Here is a 12526-nt window from a genome sequence, read left to right as displayed (position 1 = left end):
CCCCCCCCGGCCTTCCACTGGCAACCCCCCCCCCCCCCCCCGGCCTTTCCACTGGCAACCCCCCCCGGCCTTCCACTGGCAGCCCCCCCGGCCTTCAACTGGCAGCCCCCCCGGCCTTCCACTGGCAGCCCCCCCGGCCTTCCACTGGCAACCCCCCTGGCCTTCCACTGGCAGCCCCCCCCGGCCTTCCACTGGGAGCCCCCCCCCTGCCTTCCACTGGCGGCCCCCCCGGCCTTCCACTGGCAGCCCCCCCGGCCTCCCACTGGCAGCCCCCCCGGCCTCTCACTGGCAACCCCCCCGGCCATCCACTGGCAGCCCCCCCGGCCTTCCACTGGCAGCCCTCCCCCCGGCCTTCCACTGGCAGCTCCCCCCCACCCTGGCCTTCCACTGGCAGCCCCCCCCACCCCCCCGGCCTTCCACTTGCAGCCCCCCCCGGCCTTCCACTGGCAGCCCCCCCGGCCTTCCTCTGGCAGCCCCCCCGGCCTTCCTCTGGCAGCTCCCCCACCCCCCCGGTCTTCCACTTGCAGCCCCCCCGACCTTCCACTGGCAGCCCCCCCCCCCCCGGCCTTCCACTGGCAGCCCCCCCCCCGGCCTTCCACTGGCAGCCCCCCCCCCCGGCCTTCCACTGGCAGCCCCCCCCCCGGCCTTCCACTGGCAGCCCCTCCCCCCCCCGGCCTTCCACTGGCAGCCCCCCCCCCCCCCCCCGGCCTTCCACTGGCAGCCCCCTCCCCTGGCCTTCCACTGGCAACCCCCCCGGCCTTCCACTGGCAGCCCCCCATGCCTTCCACTGGCAGCCCCCCCGACCTTCCACTGGCAGCCCCCCCGACCTTCCACTGGCAGCCCCCCCTTGGCCTTCCACTGGCATCGCCCCCCCCCCTCCCGACCTTCCACTGGCAGCCCCCCACCGGCCTTCCACTGGCATCCCCCCCCGGCCTCCCACTGGCAGCCCCCCCCCCCCCCCGGCCTTCCACTGGCACCCCCCCCCCCTGCCTTCCACTGGCAGCCCCCCCCCCTGCCTTCCACTGGCAGCCCTCCCCCCCCGGCCTTCCACTGGCAGCCCCCCCCCCTGGCCTTCCACTGGCAGCCCCCCTGGCCTTCCACTGGCAGCCCCCCCCGGGCCTTCCACTAGCAGCCCCCCCCCCATGCCTTCCACTAGCTGCCCCCCCCATGCCTTCCACTAGCAGCCCCTCTCCCCCTCCCCCCCGGCCTTCCACTGGCAGCCTCCCCCCCCCCGGCCTTCCACTGGCAGCCCCCCCGGCCTTCCACTGGCAGCCCCTCCCCTGGCCTTCCACTGGCAGCCCCCCATGCCTTCCACTGGCAGCCCCCCCCCCCCGGCCTTCCACTGGCAGCCCCCCCCCTCCCCGGCCTTCCACTGGCAGCCCCATCCCCCCCCCCCCCCGGCCTTCCACTGGCAGCCCCCCCCCCGGCCTTCCACTGGCAGCCCCCTCCCCCATGCCTTCCACTGGCAGCCCCCCCCCCGGCCTTCCACTGGCAGCCCCCCCCCCCCTCCCCGGCCTTCCACTGGCAGCCCCATCCCCCCCCCCTGGCCTTCCACTAGCAGCCCCCCTGGCCTCCCACTGGCAGCCCCCCCCCCCTCCCCGGCCTTCCACTGGCAGCCCCCCCGGCCTTCCACTGGCAGCCCCCCCCCCCCCCCCCCGGCCGTACCTCATCCACTCTGAGGATATATCCTTGTGTTTTTGGTAAAGTAAATTCCTTCATGAGCAGTGCTAGACCCCCTCCCGCCCACCCAACACTGAATGGACGTAAAAACATGGTGATCTGTATCCACAACGCCGTTACATTTTATGTGAATATGCACCAAATATACAGTCACTGAAATGAGCATACTCCGTAGGTCTCTTCTCTGTCAGCCTACATTGGGAAGGACACACTCAGGAATATCGGCCTCTTTAAGCCGAAATAAGTGGAGTGAAAGAATAAACTATTAGCTGTTGTCATATCCCCGTATGTGAAGAGGCTTTATTGGGCCATTTCTGCCCATGTCTTGTCTCCCTGCAGCTGGAGGCGCTGATATATTGGACTATAATACTTCTCTGTCAAATAACCCTGCTGTATAACACTAGCCCGGGTGGCGACATTGTGCCCCTGGCACCTGTGCTGCAGCGCTGACTTTACATGTCAGTCACTGCCACGACCAGCAACAGTGCTCCCAGCGTGCTTTGCTAGCGCAACTGCAAAGCAGGACAGGGCGCGCTGTTACCAGCCGTGGCGGTGACAGTCAGGACTGCGCCACTAAACGTGGCTTGCGGGGGAGAGAGGGGGAATTGAGAGCGGGTAGATGTGAGGAGGGAGCGAGATGGAGCCTTCCAGGACTCTGCCTGTCCTTACTCTCAATTGTGGACCATGTATTAGGGGATTGGGGGAGGACAGTGTGTGTGTGTCACACACAGATGCACACTGACACACACTCGGACATACGGAGCCACCGACGGGGGGAGAAGGGGAGAGGAGAAAGTGTTCATAACCTGGGTGTATAGTGTTACGGTCTCTCACGCTCTGCTTCACATCTCTTCCCAGCAACTCAATGCAGTGATTGCAGCTTCTGCATCTGTAAAATCTTCTCCAAAACTGAGGCAAATGCTGGAGGTACGTGGTATGGCTGGAGAAAGGGACACACAGGTAGTGTGAGATTAAAGGGATCCGATTCAGGATAACAATTTAAGCCTCAATCTGTTGGGCAAGGTGGAGTTTTTGAGACTGCCGTGGTAAGACTTGGACATACGTGGTGCAACACGAGAGATGAACCTTAGCATTTCTCTTCCCAGATTATCCTCGCTCTGGGCAACTACATGAACAGCAGCAAAAGAGGATCCGTCTACGGCTTCAAATTGCAGAGTTTGGACCTGGTAAGATTGACTGTTCCCAGCTTTGCTGTTGTGTGTACATTTGTGATTTTGTAATCCAATCCAATAATGGTTTGGTATCCTCAGTCTGCTGGGGGGGGGGGGACTTGCATCTCTCATCGTTATGCTTGGCTCTGGAATGCCTTCAGCATAGAAGACATTGATATGCACGAGCTTTTAGGAGCTCACCCAATCTTCTGAAAGGCACCTACAGAGAGATCTGTTGTGGTGTTGAGACCAGCACAATGGTTGCACATCAGTTGTATATGTTTCTAAGGGCGCTGTCGTTTTCCCCTTAACAATGGTAATCTGCTTTCCTGTTCAGCTCCAGGACACTAAGTCCACAGACCGGAAATTGACACTCTTAAACTATATTGCGCTGATTGCCAAGGAGAAATACCCCGAAGTGGCCACGTTCTGGAATGAGCTTCACTTTGTGGAGAAGGCAGCAGCAGGTGAGTCCAACTGCCTGAACCTTTAGATCTGGCTCGTCTAAGCCATTAGCCTACAGCAGGGACGGACAACTGCAGTCCTCAAGGACCACCAACAGGTCAGGTTTTAAGGATATCCCTGATTCAGCACAGGTGGCTCAGTCGTTGACGGAACCACTGATTGAGCTGCTTGTGCTGAAGTAGGGATGTCCTTAAAACCTGACCTGTTTGTGGTCCTTGAGGACTGGAGTTGGCCACTCTTGGCCTACAGCTTGTCAGGGGTATGCAAACTTTGTGCGCAAATTTGACGCCGTGTTATCATGGCGACGCGTCGCCGAGGACAAGGTAGGGGACACTGCAGAGGCCTCACGCAATCCCCCGGCACTTCATTTAAATGCCGTGGGTAAGAGCTCGGGGCCTCTGCAGCTGCCGTGCTCCCCCAGAAAAATCTTGCGCACCCCTGGCTTAAGTTATGCCTTACTTACAAGACTGATCAGACCCGTGTAATAATACTGTAGTACGGCATAGCAACATTTTGAGGTAGAAATGCTAAAAACTGCGATTGGTGCTCCCAAGTCATTGGAACATAAAATACAAAATACACAACGGAAAGTGAGCAAAGAATAAAAACGTGGAAAAACACCGAGCATGTAAGCAAATGCTGCGAAGCTCGGCCTGCTCCCGGTGGCGTACACATGAATTCATGGTGTTTCTGCACTTTGTACAGTGTCTTTAGAAAACGTCCTATTGGATGTGAAGGAGCTGGGCAAAGGCATGGACCTGGTCCGGAAGGAGAGCAGCCTCCACGACAACAGCACCCTGAGGAACTTTGTGAGCACGAATGAGGGGAAACTGGACAAGATTCAGAAGGACTCCAAAACTGCACAGGTAGGAAAACGCCAGGAGGCTGCTCTCAAATCACTGGAGGGCAAGAAAAGCCTTCGGGCACACGAGCAAGAAAGGCCATACTAACTTACATAGTTACTCGTCAGTAACGAAGTCATTATTGGCTTAGACTGCAGAGGTAAGAAAAAACCTGGAGGCAGGTTTAAATCGTTGGAGGGGGCGGAGGGGGCACCAATAATGACCTGCAGCTTCATTATCTAGCAATCCTTTTTAAAGTAGGATGCTACGTTCCCGACTATTACAAATGCAAATATTCTTTCAGCATAAGCTTATATGGAGGCCTTTTTTTAATGTACCGCTGCTTTTTCTTGCCAGACACATGCTTATTCCTCATTTTGGGAGGAGGAGTGGCTCAGTGAGTAAAGACACTGACTGACGCTGAGTTTGAAGCAGGGGAGCCTGGTTCCATTCCCGGTGTCGGCTCCTTGTGACCTTGGGCAAGTCACTTTATCTCCCTGTGCCCCAGGCACCAAAAACATAGATTGTAAGCTCCACGGGGTTAGGACCTATGCCTGCAAAATGTCTCTGTAACGCGCTGCGTAAAACTAGCAGCGCTATACAAGAACATGATTATTATTATGGGGTTTTTTTTGGATTGTGTCTTAATGTAGTCCTGTGCTCTTGTTCCCAAGCATCTCTGAGATTGAATGACAATCTCGGCCCTCGTACGCCTCTGTAGTTATTGTCACCTTCCCCCCCTCCCCTTCTTTTCCTTCCTTCAGGAGAGTCGGGCCTGTTTCCCCCTGTGTGATGTAACATGTGCGCTCAGGAGTGAGTGGGTATTTCTATCGCCTCTCTTTCTCCTCTGCAGGAAGCGTACGCAGCTGTGGTGCATTACTTTGGAGAAAGCCCAAAGACAACACCGCCCTCTGTTTTCTTCCCAGTGTTCGCGCGTTTCATCAGATCCTACAAGGTACAGAAACCAAAGGGTTCCTCCAGCCGTAGCCCGAGCGTTTCAGTGGGGGAGGCTTCACAGGCAGCTGCACCTGTGGAAGGGGCCGTGTGTTTAGGGGCTGTGTGGCTGTTTGGAGAACTCAGAAGACAGAGCCTTTCCTGCGATTGTTCCAGCAGGAAGCATTTCTTAGCCAGGGTGCGGCCACCTGCCATTGAAAAGACGTAACATGCTGTTTGTCCTGCTAGTGCAACAGCAGTAAGAACAGGCTGCAGCCTTTGGGGAAGCAGGGAAACTGAAGATGTATGCAGATCTCTGCGCTGCTCCCACCTTCTCTGCTGGGGAATGACGGCAATATTGATGGATGTGGGTTAATTCAGAGTATTCTAGGCACAGGAATTGTTCTGGACCTGCCCTTCCTGCTCTTGCGTTTTTGGGATGGTGACCCCGCCCTAGTAGGGTTCTGTAAATTGTAATCCAAGTCTTTGTTCCCATGGGCTGCTTCAATGTATTTTAAGAGACATGTGAGCTTTTGGAAGCTCTGTGCACTATAATTCCACCTATGAATGTCTAATGTCCTCAAAGTTATCTGCGGCCCTCTGGACACAAAGGACTTAAGCTATACTGTTAATGTTGTATATTAAATATTCTTGGAAACATGAAACGGGAAAGTAGTGCCATCCAGCCATAAACCGCCACTGCTGCACATTGGAGGTAGCCTTCTATCTGTTTTCAATATTTCATATCGCAAAGCTATATAAAAAAAAAACCACGTCAGGTGTTTGGTCACTTTGTGCCTGAATTTGAGTGCTGTATACACTTCATAAAACTGTATATGAAAAGGACTGACTGACTGTGCAGCATCAACTTCCTGTGGCTTATTTTTAAGTGCTTCCTCCTTTGTCATGCTATATGTAGCATCAGGTACATCGTTTTATATACATATGTGCAACACATCAATGCTGTGTGTTATGTCATTACCATGATCCAGCTCAAGAGAATATTGTTGGTTTTGCTACGAAAGACTGCAGCAATCATTTAGATCCTTAGGCCTCGGCCATGTTACGTGCTTGCTGGCGGAAGCGCGCTCCCGTTCAGCACTGAGCCCCTACAGCCGCAATTAGAGCGGCTATAGTAGGGGCTCACCTGCGCTTCCGCGCTCTTGCGGAAGCACAGGTCTTAGGGGAATTTAAAATTCCCCCGCTTGCCGGCGAGACAGGCCGGTCACGTGAGCGGTTCGCCCAATGAGGGCGAACCAGCTCTGTGACGTCACTGGCCCGCCCCCGGCCAGTGACGCGCCCGCCCCCTGGCCCGCCCGCTGACGGCGCGTGCGGTAAGCAACCGCAAGGCCAGGGAAAGCACCCGCTTTCCCTGAGCCTCAGCGAGCAAGCAGGGAGCATGGACTCAGCCTCAGATCGCACAGTATTTAGGAAATAGCCAGGAGTCTGGGTGTGCTGTCTGCTTCAGACACAGCTCTCTGAACAAGGTGTCACTCTTTGCACTCAGGATGCTGAGCAGGAGAATGAGATGCGCAAGAAGCAGGAGGAGGTTCTGCGTGAGAAGATGCTGGCTCAGGAGGCAAAGAAGCTGGACCCGAAGGTATTGCCTATGTCTTATGTTGATCTGTTCCATGTCTAGGTGCAATTATGTTAGTATAAAGAGCCTTAGGTTCAACTATGGTGGTGGTGTGTTGGGAAATAAGAGAGTGTGATGTGGTCACCCCATTTACCTCATCCATGGTCCTTCACGTCCAGTCGTGGGGACGAGCACAGGCAACCCAACACAAAGGGAAGCAGGAGCAATACCCCAAGAACAAGCGATCCAGAGCAAATTGGGATGAGAATGTGGGAGCTAACGTTATTAGAAGGGGAGAAAATACTGGGAGCAATACAATAAAAACAAATAAGACTGAATTCCATATATAGTTAGTCCTCGCTATCCGACGGTGCGTTATCCGGCGAACGGCTTATCTGACGCCGCATAATGCAGTCTGCAGGACACATTATTTGATATGCTCACCGCCGTGGTTTAACATGCACCCGCAATCCGACGGCGGTTTGTGGGGCAGATGTTGGCGATAAGCGAGGACCGCCTGTACCCTAATAGTAAATAATATAAGCACATAAACGTATTACAGTAACCCTCTAAATTCCTTGAACTATCTAACCTTTACACTTGTTTGCCAATGCATTAAAACCCCTATATGGCATGAAACAGTTCAAAGTCCTATTGTCCATACACTTGGCCAGGCTTTACATTTGAAGGGGTCCCTGTGCCTTCCCAGAATTCATCCTGTGTTAAAATGAGGCCCTGTAAGGCTTGTATTTCCATGAGCAGTGAACTCATCTTCTACTTCATCTGGCTACTTGAGTTTAATTGTAGGTGGCCACAGTTATAGAGATGGTACACATGCTCAGCTTGGGAAGTGTGGTGCAGTGTTACTGGTGGTGTCCTTTACGACCTCCAGCTTGCTTAAGGGTTTCTGTTCTATTAATGAAGTTGGGCTTGCTGCCCCACCCCTGGAGTCTTGGTCCAGTGACTTCTGTTGTGCATCCTACCCTCGTTCCAGTGTAACGTCTCCAGGATGGTCAGGGTTTTAAGACAATGTAACTAAGCTTAACCCTTGCTTTTCATCGTGTTTATATTAACACTTGGCTGCCTTGACCCTGTATTCCAAGCTGCCCTCCACTTTAGTTCCTGGTTTTTATTCTCCTGCTTACTGTACTTTTCTTTTCTTATCCTTCTCTTTCTCTCATTCTCTCCTTTCTCTGCTCACCTGGCAGCTCCCTTCCTGCCTGCTCCCTCCTCTACCTTCCAGCTGCCAGTCCCTAACTGTTACTTTCTCACCGATGGCCTCTGTCACGATTTCAAAACCTTTAAGGGAAAAATCGGCGTCGGGTCGCCATAGCGAGGGTGCCGAGTGTGTGTCTCATTCTCAACCGCGCGCACCACCTTTCTGCATGTGTCGGGTCGCCATAGCGAGGGTGCCGAGTGTGTGTCTCATTCTCAGCCGCGCGCACCACCTTTCTGCATGTGTCGGGTCGCCATAGCGAGGGTGCCGAGTGTGTGTCTCATTCTCAACCGCGCGCACCACCTTTCTGCATGTGTCGGGTCGCCATAGCGAGGGTGCCGAGTGTGTGTCTCATTCTCAGCCGCACGCACCACCTTTCTGCATGTGTCGGGTCGCCATAGCGAGGGTGCAGAGTGTGTGTCTCATTCTCACCACCTTTCTGCATGTCGGGTCGCCATAGCAAAGAAGACAGCGAGTTCCGCCACAACCTCATGCAATAATATTGTGTATGAAATATGCGCTGGCTAGTGAGTAGTGAGTAGTGCTGCACCAGTCTAGGACATTTGGTCATGGCCATTTCGTTGCGAACCAAATAGCCGCCAGCGCTTGCTTCTTAGCGACTCGGCCGCTGGAAGCTGCTTCCGCCACCGCCCGCTTCGCACTGGTTAGGTAAGTAAATCCCCTACCCTAAAACTCCCTCCCCTAACCACTAAAACCCATAAATGAACCCCATACCCTACTGTGAAAACCCTTCAGTTAACCCCCTAACCGCTAAAACCCTTGCATTAAAGCGGCCGGCGGTGGGGATTCCAGCGTGGAATCGTCAGCGACCGAGGATCCGGAAGCGGCGGCCATAGTTTTGTCGCTGCCACCTGTCCTATTCGAGTGCTGCACTACCTCTCCGCTTTCGCTCACACACACCTTCTTGTTTCTCCCCAGGCCCCGATGCAGAGAATCAAACGACACCAACAGCAGGATCTGATTGCAGAGCTGCGCCGGCGGCAGGCGAAAGATCACCGCCCCGTGTACGAGGGAAAGGATGGGACCATTGAGGACATCATCACAGGTGGGTTTCTGGGTTTTTTTTTTTTCAACCAGGCCACTGATTATCTGCAAATTCTCTCCCAGGCCTCACTGCCCTTCCATGCAGATGTACGCCTTCCCATCGCCCAATCATTTTCAGTGCCGGCACTAAAGAGCCCCGAAGCTCCTTTGTTCTGCGAGCGACACTGCTTTCCTGAGAAGAGAGATTTTGGGTTCCTTTATTTGATTGTGTGTGTATCTCTCTTTGTTTTCCCCCCTTCGATGGCCGCAGTCCTGAAGAGTGTCCCCTTCACAGCCAGAACAGCCAAGCGAGGCTCTCGGTTCTTCTGTGATACATCCCTCTTTGAGGATTCAAACTGTTAAGCCCAATGCCATAAAAAAAAAATAAGTATGGAAAGGTACATACCCTCTGCCGATACCTCCTCCCTATGCATGCAATGATCCTCCTTCCTCAGCTATAGACAGGCTCTCATGCATGCCCAGGTCCCCAGGAGAGACTTGCCCTCCAGATTAACGTTGCATTTGTGGTTTACTAATATCTCTTCACTGGAATGTGCCTTGAATTGCATGATACACTCGTGTCTCCGTGTATGTCTTTATAACTTAAAGCATGTGTATGTGTAACTACACATGTGTAATATGTATTATAGATACATATATCTTGTCTGAGTATATATAAATATACATATATATATTCTTTCTGAAGCACAACTGATTCAAAGGGGTGAGGGCTATTTGTTTTTTGTACACCTGTTGTCACATTAAAAGGCCTATTAGAATATCATCCTTGAATTAAAATGGCAAGATGAATAAATAACATTCCTGGGAAATTGATGAGGTGCCTTATTTAAATGAAATGTAAAACAAATATGTTACCAGGAACAGTGCAGCGAGATGTACATCTCCTTTTCTAATGAGCCCTTGATATCGGGTTTATTAGGAAGTCGTACAAAGCTTTGCTTCCTTTATGGAAAGCAGGAAGTTCTTGAATTACTTTGGGTGGCATGGTATGTATGGGTGTCCAAAATAATACATTCTGGAAGCACCAGGGCTGTGCAATCGCAAAAAGCCGTCTCCCCCTGCGAAATATTGCCTGTTCCGTATTCCTGCTGTTTAACCCGTTAACCGCAGGAGACCGCATGTATCATTGTGAGCTGCTGAACGAAGCATGACAATCAGCGGGCCTACTTTCCTACCTGTAATCTTGCTGTGACAGTGACTTCTCTGGATGCAGAGACATGTGCCTGCAAACATGATCCTCCTTTACCACTTTCATTTGGCTTCTTGTTTGAGTGTTTATCAAATGTTGTCTGGACGGACACATGGGCTCCTCTTGAAAGATATCTCTATTTATTTATACATATATATATACATTTTCATTTTATCTCTCCATTAGCACGAAGGACGATTCATCTCTAGTTTCCCTTCTCTTGCAGAGGGTAAGAAACTGTCCAGAAACAGATGTAAATGTAACCTGGCTTATGCAGGCTATGCTGCTTCTGCTTAAAAAGATGGCCTGCTTTCTCATTACAAGCCTTTGCTTTTTCAACACGCATGCACACACCCACACACACACTCACACACACATGCGCACACTCACACGCACACTCACACACACTGCTTCCAGCTATTGTTCCACACGCAGACCTTGCCAAGCATCTGCAAGGGAGCTTCTTTCACAAGTAATACGTCTCCTTCCCATAACCCTTTGCAATGCTTTGCTGGCCCCTCCGGCAGCAAAGGGTTATACGATAGAAAAGCGCAGAGCAGCTCGGAGGATGAGATGTTTGTCTTTGCACTGCAATAGTAGGCAGATATCTTTCTGACCATGTTATTGAAGCACCGTGCTCCCCATTACATTGATGGAGCAACAGATGGAGTTGGAGCCATTATTTGACATATACCAGCTTGGTCCCTGCTCTCTGCTAGAGCCATATGACACCCCTCTGCTGCCAAACGGGCTTGCAGAACAATTTAGTGCATCCCTATTTGGCACAGAACGGGCTCAAACTGTGCTTTTAGTTCTGACTTACAGTACATGGCCAAAAGTAGAGAAAGGTCCCATTACAGGTGATTTTATTAGCTCATCTTAGATGCCAGTAGTACTTACACCCAGGTGGGTGGTCAACACAGTGGTATCAATGATAACTTAGATGAGGTTTGAGTTACACAACCTAAATGACACAAAGGGCTAGGTCAGGGGCAGCAGGCACATAACCTCTGAATGCGGTTTCCACTGATGGATGGTAAGTAGGCGGCTGCCTTTTCTCTTTCATGCTGGATCGTGCAACGCCGCCACCGCTGCTTCTGCCGCAGAGCTTCCTGCTCATCACGGGTCCCTGCTCTCACTGACGCCTCCCCTTGCTTCCTCTCTTTAGACCTCCGTAACCAGCCTTTCAGACGTGCGGACGCAGTGCTGCGGAACGCCTGGCGGCGGACATAGCACACATGGGACTCGAGACCATGCCAGGCATTGCTGCCTTTTTTGTATCGTCCCACGGCGCTGCATCACAAGGAAGGACTTAGTGGCTCTGTGTGCACTCCTCGCTCCATGCCACGTTTGAAGGGAAATGAAGAAGCCGGGACACTTTAGAAAAGTGCCTTAATTCTACAGTATTACAGAACTATTTTTTTTTTTTTTTCCTTTTTACTATTTATATATTTTTTTTAAATGTTTTACTGTTAAATGTGTAAATAGTTGTGTAACCTTCTTCGCCCAAACAATACTTATCGGCTGCTCTGGGCGGCATTAGTTGCAAACAGAGAAGAAGGGAAAATAAGTGCCTTGTATGTGTTTAAAGATGTATATGCAGGTAGGTGGATTGAACTCTAACGCGATGATATGCAGTAAGATGGAGATGGAAAGTCGGTTGCTGCGGACGGGGCCAGCAATGCACAGGTTAATCCCTTCTTTGGATGAGGGGCCTTGTGCCTGTGAAGGGATTAACAAAAGGAGAACAGCAGTCATCACCTGCCACCTTAAACCAGGGGCTCTCAACTCCAGTCCTCAAGCCCCCCCCCCACCCCAAACAGGTCAGGTTTTTAGGATATCCCAGCTTCAGCACAGGTGGCTCAATCAGAGGCTCTCTGAGCCACCTGTGCTGAAGCAGTGACTGATTGAGCCACCTGTGCTGAAGCTGGGATATCCTGAAAACCTGACCTGTTGGGGGGGGGGGGGGGGCTTGAGGACTGGAGTTGAGGACCCCTGGGTTTAAACAATTGTGTTGGTAGAGCAGAAAAATGACAAAGAATTGGCCAAATGTGTCAAATATTTGCAGAAAGTTGAAAGAAAAAACGATAGAAGTAACAAAACTGGCAGCGCACCGCAAAGCTAATGCCATAATCCTCACTTTATTTAGGGCATGCCACCACCAACATTTTATTGCCCTCCATAAAGTTATGATTATATACTTATTTATTTTGGGGTATGCTACCAATTCTTTTATGATGTATGCACAGTGTGGGCAGGCACTGTTTATGCACACGGAGCCCAGGATTTAATCCTATTGGACACCTTTTTTTATTTTTTTTAAACACCCTTTAATTTGCTGGTTCACCATTGGTATCCTGACAAGACCAGAGGAGGCAGGTTTAGAAG

At 52.1% G+C, this 12526-nt stretch overlaps 1 protein-coding gene across 10 annotated transcripts in view; it reads left to right on the top strand.

Annotated features, from left to right (window-relative positions):
* The window catches only part of FMNL3 (formin like 3), a 122576-nt gene extending 110626 nt beyond the window's left edge, over positions 1-11950 (top strand). For 6 of the 10 annotated variants that reach the window (XR_012799944.1, XR_012799947.1, XR_012799943.1 and 3 more), the window contains 10 exons: positions 2539-2607; positions 2787-2867; positions 3190-3319; positions 4023-4183; positions 5013-5114; positions 6600-6692; positions 8824-8950; positions 9200-9326; positions 10325-10367; positions 11307-11950. Coding sequence is in view for 4 of the 10 variants with exons in the window: in XM_075591194.1 (XP_075447309.1) it covers positions 2539-2607; positions 2787-2867; positions 3190-3319; positions 4023-4183; positions 5013-5114; positions 6600-6692; positions 8824-8950; positions 9200-9291 (855 nt within the window). In the remaining 6 variants the exon portion in view is untranslated. The remainder of the gene's footprint in view (positions 1-2538; positions 2608-2786; positions 2868-3189; positions 3320-4022; positions 4184-5012; positions 5115-6599; positions 6693-8823; positions 8951-9199; positions 9327-10324; positions 10368-11306) is intronic. The other 4 variants (XM_075591197.1, XM_075591195.1, XM_075591196.1 and 1 more) reach the window with 3 other exon arrangements.
* The last annotated feature ends 576 nt before the right edge of the window (positions 11951-12526 follow it).

This window comes from Ascaphus truei, chromosome 3 (assembly GCF_040206685.1).
Source record: "Ascaphus truei isolate aAscTru1 chromosome 3, aAscTru1.hap1, whole genome shotgun sequence".
NCBI lineage: Eukaryota > Metazoa > Chordata > Amphibia > Anura > Ascaphidae > Ascaphus > Ascaphus truei.
The sequence above is the reverse complement of the archived record's forward strand: the minus strand, read 5'-3'. Positions and strand labels throughout refer to the sequence as shown.